The sequence below is a fragment of the Asterias amurensis genome, chromosome 9 (genome assembly GCF_032118995.1).
Source record: "Asterias amurensis chromosome 9, ASM3211899v1".
Taxonomy (NCBI): Eukaryota; Metazoa; Echinodermata; class Asteroidea; order Forcipulatida; family Asteriidae; genus Asterias; species Asterias amurensis.
Window position 1 is genome coordinate 6,504,469 of NC_092656.1, and position 21,571 is coordinate 6,526,039.

Sequence of the window (21,571 nt, forward strand, 5' to 3'; positions counted from 1 at the left end):
AATAATTTCCATTTTCAAAGTTACAAGGTTATTTTCAAAGATATCAGTTCTTATCCCCCTAAATTTGAATTAAAAGAAATGCTTCTGTCAGATACGTTTCTATGATTGTGAGTTCCAATTATGGATTATTTTTCCTGTGTAAACATCGCTCCTAATTTGTGGCAATATCTCAAAAATGCAACCACCTTTTGAATTTAAATTTTCACAGGTTACTATCTACATCTGTATGTTAGATTCAAAAACCAAAGGTACCATCCCTTTAAACCATCACAAGAAATGTTTTCAGCAACAACAACAAAAAATTCTTGAATCTCAAATTGTAGGTTTTGTCAGTCGCCATCAAGGGAGCCGAGCAGAATTTCACTCGCCTGACAACGCCAGTCAAATATCGGATCTACACTGATGGGGCCAGGGTGACACCCAGAGGTGCAAGCTGTATCATCTTCAATGATAGATGGTCTCCAGAAAACTGCCAGGTCTCGGTAAGAGTGACGCCAGCAGTTGTGGAATTAGAAACAAAATAGTCTTAATTTATGTTAATTTTGCATTGGGTATATTTAAAACGATTTGTTAATAACAATAATACCAAAACTTGTATAGCGCCCTAATCATGTGTAAACATGCTCTAGCGCCCTAATCATGTGTAAACATGCTCTAGCGCCCTAATCATGTGTAAACATGCTCTAGCGCCCTAATCATGTGTAAACATGCTCTAGCGCCCTGATCATGTGTAAACATGCTCTAGGGCGCTGAACATGCAAAAATAGACAAACTAAAACATAAGAAAATACGGAATTATAACAACGGGAGTAAACATTCTTAAAAACATTCAACAACAAACTTAATCAAAAGAAATCCTGAAGTATTAAAAAAGCAATTAGGTCTAAAATCTCAAATACAAAACATTGTTACACATTGCAAGCATTAAACGTAGGTTAAAAAAAATACTTGGATTATTGACAATTAAAAATTATTTGTTTTTACCCTGTATACTTAGTACTTTCTCAAGTTCTGTGAAGAAAACAAAAATCCATAGTAGAAAGCCAGTAACAGAGATTATTTTGGCTGGTAATCTAATCCTACCATGCAACACTTGTCTATTGCTTCAGGTCATTTACATTTCACTGATGTATACTATATAAATTCTAAAAATTACCACAGCAAGATGATAACTTACTGAACTATCCTTACATTACTTAAAACATCTCACGAGGTCAACATTATCTTTTTTTAGAAATGGCACTTGAGGTACTAAATTGTTTCATATCATACCTGAATATGAATAGTTGTCTGCCTGGGCCCAATTTCACTAAGTACCAACAATTGCTTCTTACCAAAAACGCTTGCTTAGCAGAAGCAGGTTTCCAGCCAAAAATACAATATAATGTACACAATTCATAGCTTGTTCCATTCTGAGTCATAATTTCTTGCTAAACAGCTTCATGACAAACTGGACCCTTATAAACACTTGTCTTAATATCAAGTTGATCTAAATCCAATTGTTTCTCATTTACAGTCCGACCAGGGCGACTTTGTGGAGTGTTCTTGTACTCATTTATCGGACTACGCCGCTCAGGCTGAGACGGATAATCTAGTCGGTTACAACCCTTACATCTACGCTTCTTGCTTCATCTGCATTGTAAGTAAAAACAAAGTCAAGTCTTTCACTAGCCAATCTGGCTGATCTGGCCGGTGTTAATATCCTTAGTACCTTGGCATTAAAAGGACTGAATATTTTTTGTATTTTTCTATTTCTATTTTCCCTTGAAAGCACTGGACGCTATTGGTAATTATTCAAAATAATTGTTAGCTAAAAGACTTACTTGGTAATGAGCAATGGATAGCTGTTGATAGTATAAAACATTGTGAGCAACGATTCCCTCTGAAGTAACATAGTTTTTTGAGAAAGAGGTCATATCTCACTCAAATAGTAAAATACTTCAGCTGGAGCCTTTTTTGTGCATCTGAAAGCACACAAATTTGGTGCAACAAGGGTGTTTTTTTCTTTCATTTATCTCTTGCAATTTTGATGACCAATTGAGCCCAAATTTTCACAGATTTGTTATGCTATGCATATGTTGAGATTAGGCCTGGGCGAATTATTTGAATATCTGGTTAACGGCGAATAGGTTTTCCTATCCGTAACCGCGAATGCCGTTTTTTTCTTACCTGGATATCCGCATAGGGCCCGAATACCTATTTACAAACCGGATAATTCTGTAATTACAACCGAGTAACCGGATATTCTTTAATATCCGAATATCTGCGGACGTCGGGCGACAACTGATATGAATATTTTGTCTGAATCCTTATGAAATTTCTATAAAGACAGCATAAAACAGCAAAAATTAAGGATTTAACTATGCTCACCTTCGTGAAGAGTTAAAACAATGACATTTATGACGTAATTTGTTCAAAGATTACAAAAGTTTTCCTTCATGTAGAGTCAATCACGATCAAAAGAAAAAGCAAATCGCCATCTTTAAATTAGATCCGGTCATTTTTATGAATGAACCGAGTGACACTGTCTAAAACTAATATCAATCCGCCCATAAGATCTAATTCACAAACGAACAGCGCCCTCTAGTGGCAAAAAAAATATTTTTTTAATTTTTTTTTTAAATAGCGCCCTCTAGCGGCGAAAAAAACTATTCGAATATCCGGTTAATTTCGGATAGTTGGCCAGCGGTATCCGAATAACAAAATTTCACTATTCGCCCAGCACTAGTTGAGATACACCAAGTGAGAATACTGGTTTTTGACAATTCCGCAGGTGTCCAGTGCCTTTAAGGACATTTTGATTATTATGATAATGAAATTGCAATTGACAACCTATAGCACTGAGTCATCTATGTACTAGTATAAAGGACCTACGGCTTAATATCCCAACCAATGACTGATTATTTTTTGTATTCTTAACTTCTACAGGGTGGGTTGCTTTTCGCCATCTTAATTCACAACTTTTGTGCCGTGTACTCCATGTTCTCAGCCAAGCTTCTGATGCACATGTGTTTTGCATGCATGGCGTTGCAGGTAACTTTCTTAAAATAAATGTATAGTTTTTGATTTACGCTTTGATTGGATATTGGTGTCATCAAAATAGCCTTGTCCTCATTTAATATAGTATCGAGTATTGGTTGTTGAGTATTGAGTTTTGAGTATTGAGTATTTAGTATTGATTTCCAATGTGACATCCATTTCTCCTTTAGATTGTATTTGTTGTCTCAGCCTATATCAGCAGTCAGGTCTCGGCAGTATCTTGTACAGTTCTTGGCATTCTCATCCATTACTTCTTCCTGGCTCAATTCTCCTGGATGCTCATACAGGTAAGAATTAAAGTGATGTCTAATGTGGTGGGTTTCATTTCATTTTCATTTATTCTGGTTGTGAAGCAAAGAACTCTCTGAAAAGTGAAACTTAAGTACTGTTCTAGACAAGAACCAAAATGGAGAGCAGACAGGGAAGGAAGTTTCCATTTTTGATGTTGGAGGAAAACCCTGTTTAACTATTTGCCAGGGTAAAACAGACATAATCAGGTTGGGACTGGAAACCTTATCAACATAGTGCCTCCCAGGCATGATATTAACTGGGGTCCTAGAGGTGGAAGGCGAGGAAAGATACCCCTTCACCAACCTGAAGATCTAGATGGCTGTGGAAGAGGTGCACCCCCAATTCCGTAGGAGGCAAAATTACACCTTGCTTTATTTGGTGGCTTACTGGATCTAGTGATTCTTGACACATCTCCCTTGACCCCTCAAGGCCACCACCGCTTGTGAATAACTGATTTTAGTATCAAGATTTGTTGTAGCTTGGTATTGACTCAACTGGACTCTGACTTTCTTTTCATTTCTTCAGGCATTCAACCTCTGGAAAGTCTTTGTGATAAATGACGAACACACCGACAGATACTACATTCTATTCTTCGTGATTGGATGGTGTAAGTAGACAAATTAATTTTCTTCTAAACAATTAAGAGAATCTTTCATAAATGTGAATTTCCACTTTACCGCTTCTGTTACACATATACCTCTTTATGTGTGTTATTATTAAGCCTTTGGGTCGAAACGAAAGGCCACCAATTTGTTTGCGTTGGTAGGCAGTTGTTTTTTTAATGGAAAAAAAGCACTAAAGAAATTTCAAATCAAGTGAAAAGTTTGTAGAATACTAGAGGATCAAACAATTATAATTATTTGAAAGCAACTTTAATGAAAACTGACAATGTAATTTGCACAGGTCTTCTTAGTTATTATTTTCTGTGTAATTGAATTGAATGGTGCATCCTATTTTGTCTTATGACAGGTTTACCTGTGGTAGCTATCGTCATCTATGTGGTGATAGCCTATGCTGCATTTAGCTGGGAGTTTGTCCTCGGTGATTCCCTGGTGGACCCATCCTACCCCAGTGTGATATATGGGGATGTACATCTTAACGGTGACATGTAAGTCAAGTTGTATTTGAAAGCTTTGGCTGGTGGCTTGTCTTATGGCTATGGCTTATGGCTTTGGCCTATGGCTTATGGCTACGGCTTATGGCTATGGCTTATGGCTACGGCTTATGGCTACGGCTTATGGCTACGGCTATGGCTTACGGCTACGGCTTACGGCTACGGCTTACGGCTACGGCTACGGCTTACGGCTACGGCTTACGGCTACGGCTTACGGCTACGGCTTACGGCTACGGCTTACGGCTATGGCTTATGGCTACGGCTTACGGCTACGGCTTACGGCTACGGCTTATGGCTACGGCTTACGGCTACGGCTACGGCTTACGGCTTACGGCTACGGCTTACGGCTACGGCTTACGGCTTACGGCTACGGCTTACGGCTACGGCTTACGGCTTATGGCTATGGCTTATGGCTACGGCTTATGGCTACGGCTTATGGCTACGCTACAGCTTATTGCTACTGCTTATTGCTGATTGGAGAACAATGCGAAGTCCTTGATTAGCGTCATTTTTGACCCCGTGAGGGCGTGCTCAAACATGTACCATTTCCAGGGGTTTATTCATTCAGACCCAAAAAGAACCTATTATCACCACATACATCATATCCATCACGGGCAATAAGACCTTTAAAGGAGCCGTTATAATCCACCTCTAAAGCAACAGAAAGTGATATAAATACTATTGAGAGCGCCCTCATGCGGTAAAAAATACGATGCATTGTGTTCATGTGTTTGTCGGCGTTTCATAAAAACTAGATGATAGGAAACGGAAGTGAATAAAATGTATTATCTAACACCTTTAAAACTTATCCAAATTTGCCAGCACCTTGATGACAGATTTTGTTCTTCTTTTTCACAGTTGTTTCATGCCAAATGGCTATGCAGCATTAGCAAGCGCTGTGGGACCAGCAGTTCTGTGTCTTCTTGCTGTAGCCACAGTCTTCATTCAAGCCTACCAAGTCAAACCCCAGTGGAAGAGATACGATGATATCTACATGGGAAGTTATAACACGACTGGTAAGAAAGACTAACGTTGACCCCTGACCTCAAAGTCATTGAAAACTCTTCAGCAATAATTTTTAGAAGCAATTTTTGACTTTGGTTTAGGATGTTCTTGTTTAAACCTCAATAGTTGTCAAGCCATTTTGTTTTTGAAAGCATATTTCTTAAAATTACAATTAATGATCTACATAATTTACAACTTGATAATGTGATGTTTCAGTTAGTACACAATGAATTAGCTAAAAGTCTTGCCTCAAAGAGTATTAAACTGATATTCTCATTTTGTACATGCCAAGCCTCCCTTTGCGAACTCCCTTAACTCGCTTATCCACTTATTAGAAAACTACCGAGTATATTGGACCCAAAATATGGAACTCTCTGGGAAGAAACTAAAGTGCATTCCCAAAAAAACATATATATTATTTTTCTTTCATCTCCTTTAAGCTTCATTGCCTCACTTATAAACTGGAATTTTGTTGTTCATTTAGTGCTCATTTTTAGTTCAGGTTCCAAATAATTCTGTCTGTTGTTGTTCGCTGACTTTGTGTTTATTAATGTTTGAACTAATCTCTGTAAATTAACATGTTCGTATATATTGTTCATGCTCTAGATTCAGAGTGAACTTAGAGAACATAAAAAAAGACCATTTAATGGTAGTGTTTGCCATATCAAATTTATACGATTTGTAATTTTGTGTGCGCTTTTCATGCTGTACGTCATGTGCGACTATAAATTTGCACAGATAACATGGCAGATTCGGGGGCGGATTCAGTATGGTGCATGTTGTCGTGAAGGGGGGGGGTCTTAACATTCCACAAGCATTGCTTGTTAGCCCTCTCCACTCTTTTGCGGATCTTCTGTTCTAATCATGTCCTGTTTACTTTAAAATATATTTGCATTTATTTGTATGGGTAGGGATTAATTGATCTTGTGTAACTGCAGGGGTAAAATGACCTGTTAGTGTAACATGCTCTTTACGTCTTATACTTTTTTTTCTGTTTACTGGTAAATTTTTATGGTTATTAGGCCTACTGTTGTTATTTTTATTAGAGCTGTTACATAATTTTAATGTTTCAGTTGTCATTGGAATACAATTATCTGTATTTTTAGTGCAGGCATAATGAAGATAAATCCAATCTAATCTCATATATTATTGGTTTATTGTAGAATAAGTTATGAGGGATGATTTATTTTTGACTTCTGTTTGTTTGTTGTTTATTTCAGAGGTGCAGTTATTGTTGGTCTTCTGGAGTATCATTACTCTAACGTGTTTATTTGGAGGTCTTCATATGGCCTATGGGCAACTCTGGTTACTCATTATCTTCGTCATTTTCAACATTGTCCAGGTGAGTTAAAAATAAGAACCTTGACTGTGTTCTACATCATTGGTTGGAAGGAAATAGTGAAATCATGTCTGATTCCCTAGTTTTTAATAAACACATTATTCACTCAACCTGTGAGAATTTAATCAATTTAGGCTGTTGGGTGTATGTGAAAACAATGAAGAACTATTGTTTGTCAGGGATTTTGTCAGGGATTTTTGAAAAGAACTTCAATTATTGTTTCACTTGGACAGTAGTGCCGACTGAAATATTTCTCTTTTGTAAACAATAAAATGAGCTTACATTTTATCACTAATCAAATTTGTAAATCATGACTACCAGTCCTATATATTGAGTGAGTCTGTTGTTTTCTTTTGCAGGGCTTGTTTGCCTTTGTAGTTTACACCGTCCTACGCAACCAGCTGTGTCGCTCCAAGAAGGCAAATTATTCCCTCAACCCGTCTGGCTTTGATAATTCAGTCATGCTGCTTGAGAACAGTCAGTATGCCGGAAACGGTCTGATGGCTGTAGGGTCAGAGAAAGGCTCTAAGATCATGCTGACAAAGGCCGAACAGCCTCCTGGTATGACGGTCATTAGTAACCAAGAGGTAAGAAGTTTTCTTTTTTTTACACACGGCCCTTAAGCCCTTAAAATGCTGAAGCTAATTTCACTTTGCACAAGGGGATTGTTATTGTTGCGTCACCAAAATTTCGCAGGAAGTATGCACTGTGCTTTACCGGGATAGCAGTTGTAACACTTATAACGCTACCCTATCTTAATAAGCCAATCAATAAATAAATAATCAGGGATTTGGGTTTTAGTAACTAATGTAGGGGAGAACTTGGATAACTTCATTTCTAAAACGGAAATGTACTTGTTTTGTTTTTTGACTCCAGTTGGAGTGGGATGCCCAGTCTATCGGCCGTCAGAGTCACCACAGCCAAATGAGCCACCACAGTCATATCAGTCAACACAGCAAGGCGAATCAATCCCAACACAGTCGCCCCGCGTCGGTCATCAACGTCAGCCGACCGGCGTCAGTTCACAGCCACAACCTCTACGCACCGGCCCCCTTCCAAGACCACCCAGCGCCTCCTCCACCGCACGACGACGATACGGACTCCCAAGACTTTGACGATTTAATCTTCGCCCTGAAGACGGGCGGAGCTTACGTGAGTGAGGAAGGGGATTCGCGGAGTAGGCCGGTCTCCCGTGCGTCAAGGGTGAGCAGCGGATGGGCTGATGATACGCAACATGATCGCGAGATGGATGGGACGCGAGATGTGAATGGCGATCACTACGAGATGAGACGGATACAAATCGCTGATACTCATCTCTGATCTCCAACATCCATGAACTTCCAAATAAAATGCAAGTACTATTTTTTTTTAAAGAATAATTGTATGCTGAAATGAAATTTTATGGGGAAGACAAATATTGGCTGAATTTATATTTATTTGTCGCACCATGTAAAGCTTTCCTTTCATTTCTTGTATGTTGTAGTTTTCACTGCATGAACTGAAAGGGAAGTTTTTTTTGTCTTGGGAGACATACTTAAATTTGATCTTGCTCAACACTGCCCCAAGTCTTGTGGAGTCAAGTCCACAGAGGGCAAGAGTGGGGCAATTCTACACCCTTCTTTGTGCTAAATTAACCACCGAGCCAGCCTGGTGACTAGTGATTACTTTCAGTTCTTGACCGCTTGAACAACGCGCAGCGCACTTACTCGGGCACTATCTTTTCTTGAAATTGACTCCCTAAATGATGGAAATGGTAGACGCCCATTGTTCGGAGGGTCTATATCTGTTAAGAATTGCTAATCAGAATCTGATTGTGATATAAGACCGCTGTTGGAAGGCTAGGCTGTGAATTCCACATGTTTCCTAATGAGTTCACAAACACTACATCTGCTAGAAGTACAGACTATTGTCTTAATTTTGTGATTTTCTATAGCAGAGTGCTATTCTTAGTGCCTCAATTACAACAAGATGTCATCAAAGTTTCAAATCCTACTTAAGATGTCATCAGTTTCGGAAACCATGAAAAAAGATACTGATGAAACAGGGAGACCTACATGTACACTATTAGGGCTAGATGACTCTGTTGGTTGAGCACCAACATGTTAATCTGGAAGTCGCAGGTTCGAATCCAGCTCTAGTCAATTGGTTCAATCCGAAATCATGTTTCTTAGAGAGACATTTTGTATTCAAAAACTTCAAGGATTGTCTTGAAATATTAGCCTTATTAGCCTTATAAGTGCCATGTCTTGGTTTCTACCATCTTAAACCTTAAAAGCAACGTCTTTTTTAAGTCTAGCCTAATACAACTAGACTCATAGACACCTAGTTTTGTACTTTACATCGTTTTGTAAAAATAAGATATTTTTGTAAGCTAATGCTGTGAATGTGTTATCTGTATCCACTTTTTTTACAGGTTTTCTGTTTATTTCTTTAGAATGGCAAGTCAAATCAGTACTGTATCTGAATGTAGTTTAGAATATCATTGGGTTTTTTAATTACCGAGGTTGAAAGTTTGTTACCTAATGTTTGTTACAAATGTGTCACCCAATTGGGATACATTTCTACCTGATTGGTTTAACTTCTTGTGTTCCAAATCAGGAAACTTTTAATTTATGTATAACAACAAAACAACCCCATTTGGGGTATAATTCTTCCCCGATTGGAACCTACTTCTCCCAATGGACCCTTCCCATGAATTATGCTAATCACATTCACGCATGCGTACAGATCCTCTTGGTTGGCAAACGCCATAGAGTTGTGCACTAACGCATCTATTAGCCGTGTACAAAACAGCGCGATGTTCCCTCATTTTGCCAACCAAAACGTTAGTGCGCACGCGCTATGTGCAATTTACATATTTCATGGGAAGGGTCTATTAAGATATCAATGTCCCCAATCAGGAAACCTTTATGTATAACAACAGATATTCTTCTGAATAAAATTTTGAAAGAGGCATTTATCCTTCGGTGGAAAGCTTTATTTCTTACTATAAAAAAACAATCATTATAATTTCAAATGAAATATGATGGTAGGATGGTTGTATAAGTAAATAATTTTGCCATAAAATTACATGTAAATTAAGTCTGAATTTGTGAAAGCAACAGTCACAACTGCAATATTCAAATAATTCTGATACCTCGACTACAGAAAATATTTTCCGTTTCCGTCCTTCCTGCTTACATTCCAAATAAATTGTATTAATCATAAATTACAAGTCAACAACAATGAACCCATGACTTTGGGTTCTGTTTTAATAAAGAACTAAATACATTTTCATATATATCAAATAAAACTATTTAATATTTATGAATTACTTACTTAAATAGCAAAAGTATTCTCATGTTAACATTTGCATAAATCTGATTTTCCGTCCACACTCAAAAGTTAATACTATCATAGATATATTATGTGAATAATTAATGAGATGCAAATAAGCCAATGTTGCACTTGATAGAATTAGAATAAAAATTCTACACAAACAATAAATATTTATGTTACAAATACATAAAGTATCAAACTAAATTATTTTGTCCTCCAAAAAGTTGGACTTAGTTTCCAACAAGGACTGTACATTCTCAAACTTACATGCTTATCTAACACTGGTACCCAGAACAAATGACTTATACCGGTATTATGTGAACTGGTTTTGATTGGTACCCACATTATTTCTGCTGAGCAGATTAATTATACTATGTAACATTTTCTCCTTAACAGGTTGATGAAAATGGGAACTGTTTAATTATCACACACAAAAATCAAAATTTATAATTCATATTTAATGAATAATTTGTTAGTACTGTTTACAGCAATAAAAAATACAAAATTAGAAACATGATGAATGAATCATGAGGTGAAATTAAAAACGAATAAGTAAAGATCGTTTTCAAAATATCATGTAATTAATTCCATTTTTATTATCTTTGTTTGTACTCTGATATTTTAGTGAAAACTTGCCTTTTTAGACTTTGTGCAGCTATATCTGAAATCAACATTATTTTGGTGGAAATCCTGTTCTTGATCCTTCTTGGATCCTTATAGACAGCAACAAAGTACTTAAATCAGTATCGTCATTCCTACTTAAATCTGAGAAAATATTGTTTCTGATTGGTTGATGTTGTCTGCACAAGGTTCTTTACATTGTGTGTGTGTTTGATGTACTACTTAACATTATAAGAGAGCTGAATAAATCTCATTTTCTACTTGTAAAACTTGGTATTTCGTCTTATTTTTGTTTGATTACTATTGTGCTATTACACTCATAAGTGCACTTCTTGGATCATTTTAAAGATGTTATGCATTCCAAGAGACACCAGTGCAAGTTGACTTCCCCCCAATACTCCTTGGTACAGGGATGTGAATCATAGATAAGTTTTGTGCCCTCTGTGGACAAGATACCAACCATGGACCAAATTCACCTGATGTTATCATCACAACATAATCTTGTTTGCATCATTTTGTGATTCAATGTTCCCATGTGATATATAGTGTAATGCACAGTTTAGGCGCCATGGCGTTAACATGCTTACCAATGACTCCCACAATGGCAATGTGGCTGCGTGTGACACTGGTGCAGTTTCTTCATAGATCAGGCTTGACTCGTACCGGATGCTTGTACTACATTGTAGATGCTTCACTGTCTCTGCTTGAAGTCCGTAATAATTTACGTCTTTTAGATCCAACAGCTGCAAGATACATATTATTATTATTGTTGATGGTTTATTAAAATTGAACTTGTAGCCAATGGCTAAATTGCGTCATACATGTTATACGTAAAATATTTAAAAAATAAAGATTAAGCAAATTGCGTTAATATACATGTTATACGTAAAATATTTAAAAAATAAAGATTAAGCAATGCACAATCGACGAATTGCAATATGCGTCATCGGTCGCCATCCTTGATGAATGTGTACGCGTGAAGAGCCATCACTGGCCGAGGGTCGTGCATAGCGCGTACACACTTTGAAAAACCATCTCAGATCCACTCCAATTAACAACTTGCAATCTTGTGATCTTATTTGACTTAATATTTATGAATGGCATCTTCAACAGTTATTTAAAAAGAAGAGATGACCTCTGACCTGTAACATGGCAGACCTCGGCTTCAACACCCAGAGATAAAAAGAAATCAATCCAGAGAATCTGCTTCTGAGCTAAACGATCTCCTGGTCCTTTCACTTCAACAAGCTGTAAGAATGAAAAAGATCATAAGTTAAAAGAAAAGCCCAGGGCTCAAATTTTACACTCGCCCGAGGCCAGTGACTTCAGTTTTGGGCCAGTAAGATCAAGACAAGACAAGTCCGGTGGTCTTTTTTTGTTTTCAATTCAACATCTTTGTCTCAAAAGAATGATGTTCAAATGTTGCGTTTGAGTCTTACAAATATATTTCAATCCTGCCGAGTATCTCCCATAAATGATAAATTTTCTCTTAGTGTTTTTTTTCCCCAAATGAAACAGCCCACCTCAGGCTACTTCCCAGCTCTCGCCGGTACCCAATTGTACTCCTGGGTGGAGAGAAGCAATTATGATAAAGTACCTTGCTCAAGGACACAAGTATCGAGACTAACCAGCCCAGGATTCGAACCCACATTCTATAAATTTCAGAGCATGATGAGTCCACCGCCCTAAACCGCTCGGTCACAACACCCCACTTTACTAAAAGAAAGAAGAGTTTGAGTTCACCTTGAATTTGCCCGATTCAGGGCTCCACATAGTGAGGTCTGGCATACCCCCTCGGCAATGACGATGATCCTGTAGAATCCGCTCAGCAACGGCTGCTATGAACTGACCACCAAAACAAACTAGCAGACTCTGAGGAAATGAGGCACGAGATAATAATCACGAGTTGTTGGCTCATCAGTCATACAAACTCAGTGTTCTTATGGAGGTCATTGTTTTCAACTAAGATGCATAGTGTGATTGTTAGTGAGACACATCAAGAGACCCCTTGCTTGGTTTCCAGTAGAAAGCAATCACAGTCTCTGTTGTGTGTTAACAAATGGCACTGTCATGACTGTGTGAACTCCTCCCATGTTTTCTCCGACACGCAATTTCAAACAAGGAGAGTTAAAGACGGGTAAAAAAACCTTGTAGTGGACGAGGAAAAAATAGCTACTTGCCTGACGTTTCGATCCTAGCAGAGTCTTCCTTGTAAGCTAAGATTTACAGTAAGCTTTCTGAAAACTTCATACCTTTGCATGATCCAGATCATTAAAGAGATCCCATTTTACTCCAGTGCATTGTTCTCCATTGTATTCCTCCCAGCTACTTCCAAGTCTCTTCAATAAACCCTCTTCATCGGCTTCCCTGAGCTCCGTCAGCCGCCGTTCTATAACATCTTGCCGATTGGCAAAGAAATCATCCGATCGGATATCTAGAGGTGCGGACTGGAGAAAAAAGTGATGAGCATTTACTTGAAAAGAAAAAAATTGAAAACTGGAAGCAGTTAGGAACAGCTTATTCCAAGATGAAGAAAAAAAAACACTGAAATGCAAACACCTAAGAAATACATCGAAAAAATGCTGGATAGCTCAGTAGGTAGAGTGCCGGTACGTTTCAGAATTTTTTTATTTTTATTTTTTATTATTTTTTATTGGTATGTATACAAGAAAATGACCAGCAGCATAAACTGAAAGGGTCAAAATACATCTTAAAAATAGCAAAAACCACAAATAAAAAGGCATTAAAGTGTAAAATGTATATAAAATTTACAAAATGTTACATACAAAATTACATAAAAAATTACATATAAAATGTTGGTTCAAGACCTACTTTAGTAAATTTTTCTTTGTGCATACCCTAGTGCTATGTAAAAAGGAGTACCGGTAGGTTTCATAATTCAAACGTAGTACCACAAAACTTGCAGGAAAATACTGCATGTTGTTGGCCTTGAGCATCACTGAGTGACGGGTATGCGCAATATATAAGAAGCCACTATTATAACTATTATTATTATTAGATTGCTTCATATTCTAGGCTCTTACCTGGTACGGATAGCAGAATGCATCTGGAATTCCATCCATGAAAATGATATCCCAGAACAATAAAAAAGCTAGCGTTGTGAATGTACTTCCCTCTCCGTGAACACCTGACAAAGAAAAAGAAACAAGAAGAGTCAACATTTATAAATTTCTAAATTTTTATTTTTTTTATTTTAAAACAACCCACTCGCCCTAAATTTCGATTTTTAACTATTGAATGGCTTCCTAGTATCATCCATATACTGGAGAACAAAGTAATGTCTCAATTGAACCAGATATTTTAGAACAAAGGTTTCCAACGCGTCCAACATAAATAGTTTTCAATGGCATTTCCTGGCTTAAACAAACAACTATTACTGTGCATTGTAATCAGGAATGAAATTGACGGATCATCTTGGCCAGCTGGGTAAGATAAAGACTTATAAGAAACCAATTTTATACTGATACCATTCATGAAATAAGTTTTGAATGACAAAGCCGTTTCTATAAACTGAGCCATTCTGAAAGTTCTACATGTAGTTGTACCTTCTTCATAGCCCAGGCTCTTGTAGTGATGTAAGGCGACCTCTTCTACGCTACATATCGCCAGGTCACCGTCTTGTTTCTTGCCTCCTGTCCACTCCCTCACGAAGGTATTCTTAATCCCTGGAGCCTGGTACGGCAAGATTTGACCCTCAATGGTCACCTTTATGCAAATTAACATACATAATTATTCATAAGTAAATGGACCTTAAACAGTGACTCAGAGACAAATATGAATAATACATTTATGCAAATTCCACAGTGCTGCATATTCATGATTTATTAGAAATAATCAGTCATTGATATTAGTCCGAGAGAAAACATTATTTTTAAACATGTTTCTCATCGCCACAGGCTGATGCAGAAGTCATTAGAAAAGAACATACTATGCCTAAATGCCCAAACAATAATTGGTTATATCCGTTTGTAACGTACCCTTGGCATTTCTCTGATTTGATCAAATGTAAACTCCTGAGGCTGTGTCTTCTTCTTTTTATAACTGGAGCTTTTCAGAATCTTCTGAGCTCGCACTTGGAGCGCCAAACGATGACCTGTTCTCACAAAACTGTCTTCTAAACCGTCTTTGATGACATCAAGTGCCTGTTGGTTATAACAAAATATTAATCATTCTATGTTTTTGGAGGGAAATATTTGTAATTTTTGAGTAGTCATTAAAAACAATCTGTATGTATATGAACATTCCTCTCTGAATATCAGATAAAATAAATCCCTTAGAACTTAAAAAACCCAAAAAGCTTTCCATCACCTGTTCAGATCGTTTGAGATGCTGGTCAAGATTAAGCGCTAGTCGTTCCCACCAGCGCCCTCTACTGGCCGTACAGTAGTTAGTCTGATCAAGGAGCCGTTGGAGCACGTCTACTGCATCTGGGTAACGTCTCATCTTCTGTAGTATCTCTACTCCGGTGTACATGATGCGAGTGTAGGTCCAAGACGCTGTGAAACGGCGTAGGAACACTGGCAGTGACAGGTCATGACTAGGTTCACATATCAGAGGTTAAAGGTTAAAAGGTTGCAAGTAAGCTGCATCAACTTCGATTCCAATTATTTCTTCTGTTTACTTTCAAACTAAGTGATCAGATTAAAAAACATCATTTCAAGACAACAGCAACATTTGTCAGGCATGATACAATTCCTAACAAGATATATTTCCAATGTTTGAAAAATAAGAAAAATTGTGAATAAATAGCCTAAAGAGTCTATTAGCCTATACCATAGTGTACATTTAGGTCAGCCCTTGTACTTCATCACATTTTCTAACTTTTCTCCAAGGACCAAATACCATGCCTGATTTCTTCAACTTATTGTTCAGATTTGAAAATGTAGCTTTAATCTTTGATAAAAACGTCAAGCCATTTCGAGATCATTGCAATTTGTTCTACGACTGTAACAACTTGCCTCATTTAACAAATATTGGCAATTCAAAAAAAATGCTACTTACTTGAGAATTGTTGGTGTCTTTCTGATTTGTTGATAAGTTTCAATGGCAGTCTGTTGAAGCTGGTATGCAGTCTCAAAATCATTGGTACTCATCGCAGTTGCTATGTCAGTCTCATAATGAAGGGCTGTCTCATATCTATGAATTATCAATAACCAATTGACTGATAAATATCAACTAATCAATAACGTCTGAAAATACAAACTGTGAAGACTGAACTGAAGACTAGAGTACAGTTTCAAATAAAAGAACCTAGACTCCCTGCGTGGAGGGTGTGGAGATATTTTATTGACATTATGGGGAGTACTGCCAGTGTGGGAGAATTTTTAATGCATCCACATTGTGTATAGGAGTATTGTATACAAACCGCCTGCCCCATGCGTGGTAAGTGCGCCCGACCAATCACTGCATACTGATGGTCTCTGTGCACTCCAAACAAGGACAGTGTTGAATATTAAAACACGACACATTCCAAATTCTGTTGAGTGATTACCAAACGTATTTTGGGTCAGTACTCACCTAAGGAGATCTTCTCTCGTCTTGAATATCTTGACTGTTCTCAGAACCTTGTAGGTGGGGTAAATAACTCGTCCCATGTTGGACAGAAGAAGTGTTTGTCTGCAAAAAGACATGAAGTTGACAGTTAGAAGTGACATTCAGCTGGAGGCTTATGTGTTTTTTGTCTTATATTTGTGAATCGATACAACTAAGAATTGAAACTGATAAGAATACAAAAAACTGAGGATTTTCCGATTCTGGTGATTAGTGTGAATTACTATTTCTGTGTTGGTACTCATTGCACTTTTTAGGTTCTATCAAGGGCTTTCAGTTTGTTCGCCCAGTGACCCCTTTTCGGTTTAAATTGTTGAGGTCAAAGGCCGATGGAAACTAGTCCTAATGGAAACATTCCATGTTAAGTCACACTCATCAAATGGATATAGACCATGTCATTATTTTTTCTTTCTTCAAATGTACAAATCAACAATTTCTTTGCTTTTTAAACTTTGAGGTTTTGACTTACAGCTGTGACATTCCACCATTGGCTTTGTCTTCTTCTTCCAAATCAGTCGTCAAAGAGAAGAGCAAAAGGATGCGGGAGAAGATAACCCTCGGCTCATTGCTCAGACGGATACAAGACCCAAGCATCTTCTTAGCTCTGTGGAGGAACAAAGAGGCATCAAATGTTGATTATAGAAATAGACTCTTAAAAATAATAGTGGCTTCTTAAACATGGCACATATCCGTCACTCAGTGATGTGCAAGGTGCTTAAAAATTCAGTACTCTTTCCTGCAAGGTATTGTGGAGTTTTGTGTTTCAAGTATGAAACCTAATCCTTTTACATAGCACATATACTGGTTTACAAGGTGCTGTGGCCCAATATGAAGCCAATCAAACCAGGAACACCGCGGTGATCCCCGTTTTCTTAAGTGCACTGGGTTATTTTTCGTGTGTTACATAACACACGGGGCCAACGGCTTTACATTCCATCCGAAGGATGACACAGTCATTGTTAAGTGTCTTGCTTAAGGACAAAAGTGTCACGACGAGGACCCAAACCCCAGTCTGCTGATCAGAAATACCAGAGTGCGGTATTCTTATTCGCTCGACCCAGCATGCATAGAAAATGGGAAATTCTATGTATTTTTGTATAAATGGTAAATTTATAGTGTAATTGTTATATAACATATTTTTAGACACGCAAAACGCATTTCACTGTACAAATATTTGTTTTTTACAAGTGACAATAAAACATCAATCATTCATTCATCTGACATTGATTTACTGAAGTTTAATAGTACTTTTTCTTTAGGACTTCCTCCATGCTGACTGCAAATATAGACCGCTGCTCTCGGCCATGCTTTAGTAAAGCCTCCACGAGATCTTGCTTGGTCTGACCACTAGAGGGCGTGCTCAGACGAAGAGTTTTCGCCAAGGTTTTCAAGTCGGGAGCGGCACAGAGATTTAAAGACGATTCAAAATCGTCCAGGTCTTGTTCTGAAAAACAACGTTTTTTAGGTTTGATTTAAAAGACATCAATGAAACTGCAAGGTAAGTTGTTAGAATACATTTGCCAATAAGACAAAATTAATTAAATCTTTTGCAGATCATTTGTTAAAATTAAAACAGTTTAACTTTGTAGAAAGCTGCATCTCAATTCTGGTCTTGTAAATTAAATTCTGGTCCAGTAAAATGTTTTAGCCAAAAGCCCTGCGGTCTTGTGGAATGTTATCCCAAATTCGAGCCCTAACGGGCAAAGCTGAAGTCATTAAAAACCAACAGGTTAGCCTTATTACAGTTTTCAAGTCTTTCAGGGATACAGAGGTATGTCTTCCTTCAATAGTTATTACTGTACCTGTTTGAGTGAGACCAGCTTGATGTAACTCATCCACAACTGGCGAGAGATCCTCAGCAATTCTTTGATAGTCCAGCTTTGCGACTCTGAGCCAGGCGTGTTTCCTCTGGAAAAGCCTGACGTATAACTGCTGGGCTGGGGCTAACGGGTTATGAACAGAATTACACGTACAAATGTCATTGTTGAAAGAAAGGGCAATGTTCAAAATGTAAAAATTTGATGTGCAAAATTGTTTCGGAAAATGTGACGGACATCAATTTTATGCAACAAATATTTTTTTATCCAGGCCTTGAGCTTCACTTTTGAAGGGGCACAGCAATTTTCATCTGGTAAGGGGCACTTCTATGGGAAAAATTTGAGCTTTTATTGGAACCTTGCAGAGGGCACCACAGCAGCAGCACAGGGCACCACTGCAAATGGTGTGGGTGCCGTGGGTTATGTTAAGGCCTGCTTATAAATCCATAATCAAGAAAATTTTAAGTCTACGAAATTAGTTTTAATACTTGAAAAGTTTTTGTGAAATACCTGAGAGTTGTCTGAAGCTTTCAACGAACAACATGTCCTGGTCGTTGAAGAGACTTCTATCATCTTCAATCCCCAAGACAGTTTTGAGGATCAGCTTGAAGTTTACCAAGAAGTACGGGTCCTTGTACTTCCAAGGGCTGGTGGTAGGGCTTCTTGCTGGGCTAGAGGTTTTAGAAGGGGTTGTCTTCAGAGGGCTTCTTATTGATGGCGTTGTCGCCCTGCTCTTGGATGGCGTGCCCTTCTTGGATCTTTCCGGTGAATGGGTTCTTGCTTCCCGAGATGTCTTTGGAGGTGTACCTTTCTTAGGTGAAGGAGTTCTGAGAGGGCTTTTTGTGCTGTTGAATTTCTTCGTGGGTGTATCTTTTTGAGGGTTATTGACAGAGGTTCCTCTCAGGGGGATTGTTTCTAATATTGAACTACTAAGGACACTCTTACTAACTCTAGACATAAGTTTGCTTGATTCTGCAGCATTTGTGATTGATGTGGGAATGTGTCGATCATCATCTTCCCAGTTTAGTGCCGAGAATTCTTCGGCTTGGATGAACTCCTCACACGTTGCTTGGCCGCTGGTGCTGGGAAGGTCCTCGGGCTGTATAGACACACCGCTATTATATGAGGATTGTGAACCAATACCAGAGGATGTATCGGTGGTTCCAGGGGTTTCATTTATTTCACCTCCATCAGTAGATGCCATGCTTGTATACGATACGTTCCGTCTCATTAACTTCGAGAAGGAGGACGATTGGTGGGAGAAATCTGGTGATGTGTCGCAGAAGACATCGCTGTTGGACGTCTCCTGGCTCGATGGAATAAACGAGTTGGAGTACATCATGAAGACCTCTTCCTTACACTCCTGGCTCTGTGAAAGGAGGACTGTTGAGCAAGTACTGGCGCTGCTTAGTTTCCTCTCCAAGGAAATTCCCTCATCCTTAGTCAAGCTTGCAGATGAGTTGCACTTTTTGGAAAGTTTTTCTTCAGGACTTTTAACAAAAAGATTTTGTCTTAGCTTTGGCGTACTTGAGATTTCAGAATTTTGTTCAGAGGTATCTGCTGTTTTGAAGTATTTGCTCTGAACCATCGATTTTAAGGATGGTGAGCTGAGTTGTTTATTTTCATGACAAAGTCTTTTTCCGTTAGTAGAGCTTTCATGAAGATTGTCAGAATTTGACGCTTCTGAGGTAGATTTGTAAAGCGAGTGTGACTCAATCTTCTTCTTTAACATCAACCGAGTCCGTCTGTCTTTTAAATCTGACTTGACCTCAGCAATTTTCCTCGCTGAAGCGCAATGATCAACAGTTTCTTTCCGGACAGCATTGTCTTTAGTTTTCTCCGATTTTGTTCTTCTTCTTTTTACCCTTTTGGGATTTTGTACGAAATCTTCCTCATCTTTTGTTGTTGTGTCCACACATCCTTTATCGAGATGTTGATTGATTGCAGATAATGGCACTTGTTCTTGGCAGATCGGACAGGGGACAAACTTTTGCGGCTTCACTCTAGAAAAGAAACTTTCAATCGTGTTTTTACTACCGACCTCGACTGGCAGAGCATCTTCAGATTTAACCACAGTAGCTGCAGATAATTCTTTGAATAGTTTTTTCCTTTTCTTACGGCTGAAATTAGGTGAATACTTTGCAGTACCTGTGGGACTTTTTGAGTTTGGAGTTTGTGGAGATTTTCGGGAGATGGGTGACTTTGTTGGTGATGCAACAAATGTGTTCGAAGAGGCAGCGGATTGTGTGATTCCTGTCTGTTTCCTTGTTGTCTTGCTTCCTTTGCCCTTTGGTGATTTAGAGGCCATTCTTCTCGTGGAAAGGTTGTACTTGTACTTGCTAAAATAAATAAAACAATCAAAAACAATCAAAATCAATCAATTCAAATTTTTATTATTTATAACTCAATGGTTATGCCACTGTTGTTGGTTGTACTGGCCAACTTTTAGTAAACACTAAGCCAGTTTGCGGGACTTAGTGTCCTCTTTGAACTGATGCGTAAATAGTTGAAACTATAGTGTTTAATTAACTGCCCCCTGAATTCAGACTATTGATCTAGGAGTAAATTAAGCAATCGATCATTATTGTACGAGTAGAGCTAAAGTAGAGTGGAACTAAATTAAGTATCTTTTCTTTTCCTGATTTGTGGCTCCCAAGTTTTTTGTTTAAGGAAATAAAGAAAATAATTATATATTATAAACAAATCATAAAGATAGTGTGGTTTTCATTTTGTGTGATCACAACCAAAATTTTTGTGTGAAACCAACTGGAAATTTGTAAGCTCCCCCAACAAGCCATGGAGGTAGAATTATCATACCCAAACAGTCTCAGGTCAATGTTAATGTACAGTTGATAATTTTTTGTTTTAATTTTAGGGGAAATCTGTAGTGGGTTGTTATGTTGTGCATTAATTTTCAGTGCCATTTTGCCATTTCAATTTGATTGCCATTCTTCTTGAAAACTTCAGGAAACCCCATTTGCCTAACTCACTGTATTTATCTATCCAGGCTGAAAACACAGCAAAACAACTACCCTACTGTTGGGCTAAGACTGGGCTAATAAAAAACTATCCCTTTGGCTTTTTTTGTTAACTAAATAAAACAAAACCTACCTCGGCAACCAATAAATAGCAACATTCCATTTCTAGAACTTTAAAGTTTAATAAATCATAACTTATGATTTATTATGACATAAGCGCCAATAAATTGAATAATATATTAATTATTGCTGGTATTTTTATTGTCAATCATATTTATGCTTTAAAAACATACTCACGTGCATGTCAATAGATTAGCTGCACAACTGCCTTACCATGTTGTAGACCAAAATGGTGTTTCAAAATTGTTACAGTACGAAAGTGAACACGGTCGATTTAATTTGCTGTATTGTTTCGTAAAACGACTTGTTTCAACTTGCCCGCAAATTCAGCAACTTTTTCATTCAGTTTTGCGTGCGT

The 21,571-nt window shown here is 37.9% G+C and overlaps 2 protein-coding genes across 3 annotated transcripts in view; one reads left to right on the forward strand and one right to left on the reverse strand.

The window, feature by feature from the left end:
• Positions 1–10,292, forward strand: part of LOC139941613 (adhesion G-protein coupled receptor V1-like) — an 82,259-nt gene extending 71,967 nt beyond the window's left edge. Inside the window, exons 90-99 of the mRNA XM_071938193.1 lie at positions 324–482; positions 1,517–1,639; positions 2,929–3,033; positions 3,210–3,326; positions 3,856–3,937; positions 4,300–4,438; positions 5,303–5,460; positions 6,670–6,791; positions 7,148–7,375; positions 7,665–10,292. Of these exons, the coding sequence (XP_071794294.1) occupies positions 324–482; positions 1,517–1,639; positions 2,929–3,033; positions 3,210–3,326; positions 3,856–3,937; positions 4,300–4,438; positions 5,303–5,460; positions 6,670–6,791; positions 7,148–7,375; positions 7,665–8,108 (1,677 nt within the window). The 3' untranslated portion in view covers positions 8,109–10,292. The remainder of the gene's footprint in view (positions 1–323; positions 483–1,516; positions 1,640–2,928; positions 3,034–3,209; positions 3,327–3,855; positions 3,938–4,299; positions 4,439–5,302; positions 5,461–6,669; positions 6,792–7,147; positions 7,376–7,664) is intronic.
• A 140-nt stretch (positions 10,293–10,432) lies between these two features.
• LOC139941615 (fanconi-associated nuclease 1-like) lies at positions 10,433–21,545 on the reverse strand. Of its 2 annotated transcripts, none has more exons than XM_071938196.1 (15): positions 21,391–21,545; positions 18,626–20,454; positions 18,101–18,241; positions 17,547–17,742; positions 16,768–16,902; positions 16,266–16,364; positions 15,750–15,884; positions 15,057–15,285; positions 14,726–14,890; positions 14,294–14,453; positions 13,772–13,875; positions 12,980–13,174; positions 12,471–12,599; positions 11,870–11,975; positions 10,433–11,470 (listed from the first exon to the last, which is right to left on the reverse strand). In XM_071938196.1, the coding sequence occupies exons 2-15, from the start codon at positions 20,421–20,423 to the stop codon at positions 11,403–11,405; spliced, it is 3,660 nt and encodes a 1,219-aa protein (XP_071794297.1). In that variant the 5' UTR covers positions 20,424–20,454; positions 21,391–21,545; the 3' UTR covers positions 10,433–11,402. The 2 variants fall into 2 exon arrangements, with proteins under 2 accessions (XP_071794297.1, XP_071794298.1); XM_071938197.1 differs by having other exon boundaries at positions 21,387–21,545.
• Between the last annotated feature and the right edge of the window lie 26 nt (positions 21,546–21,571).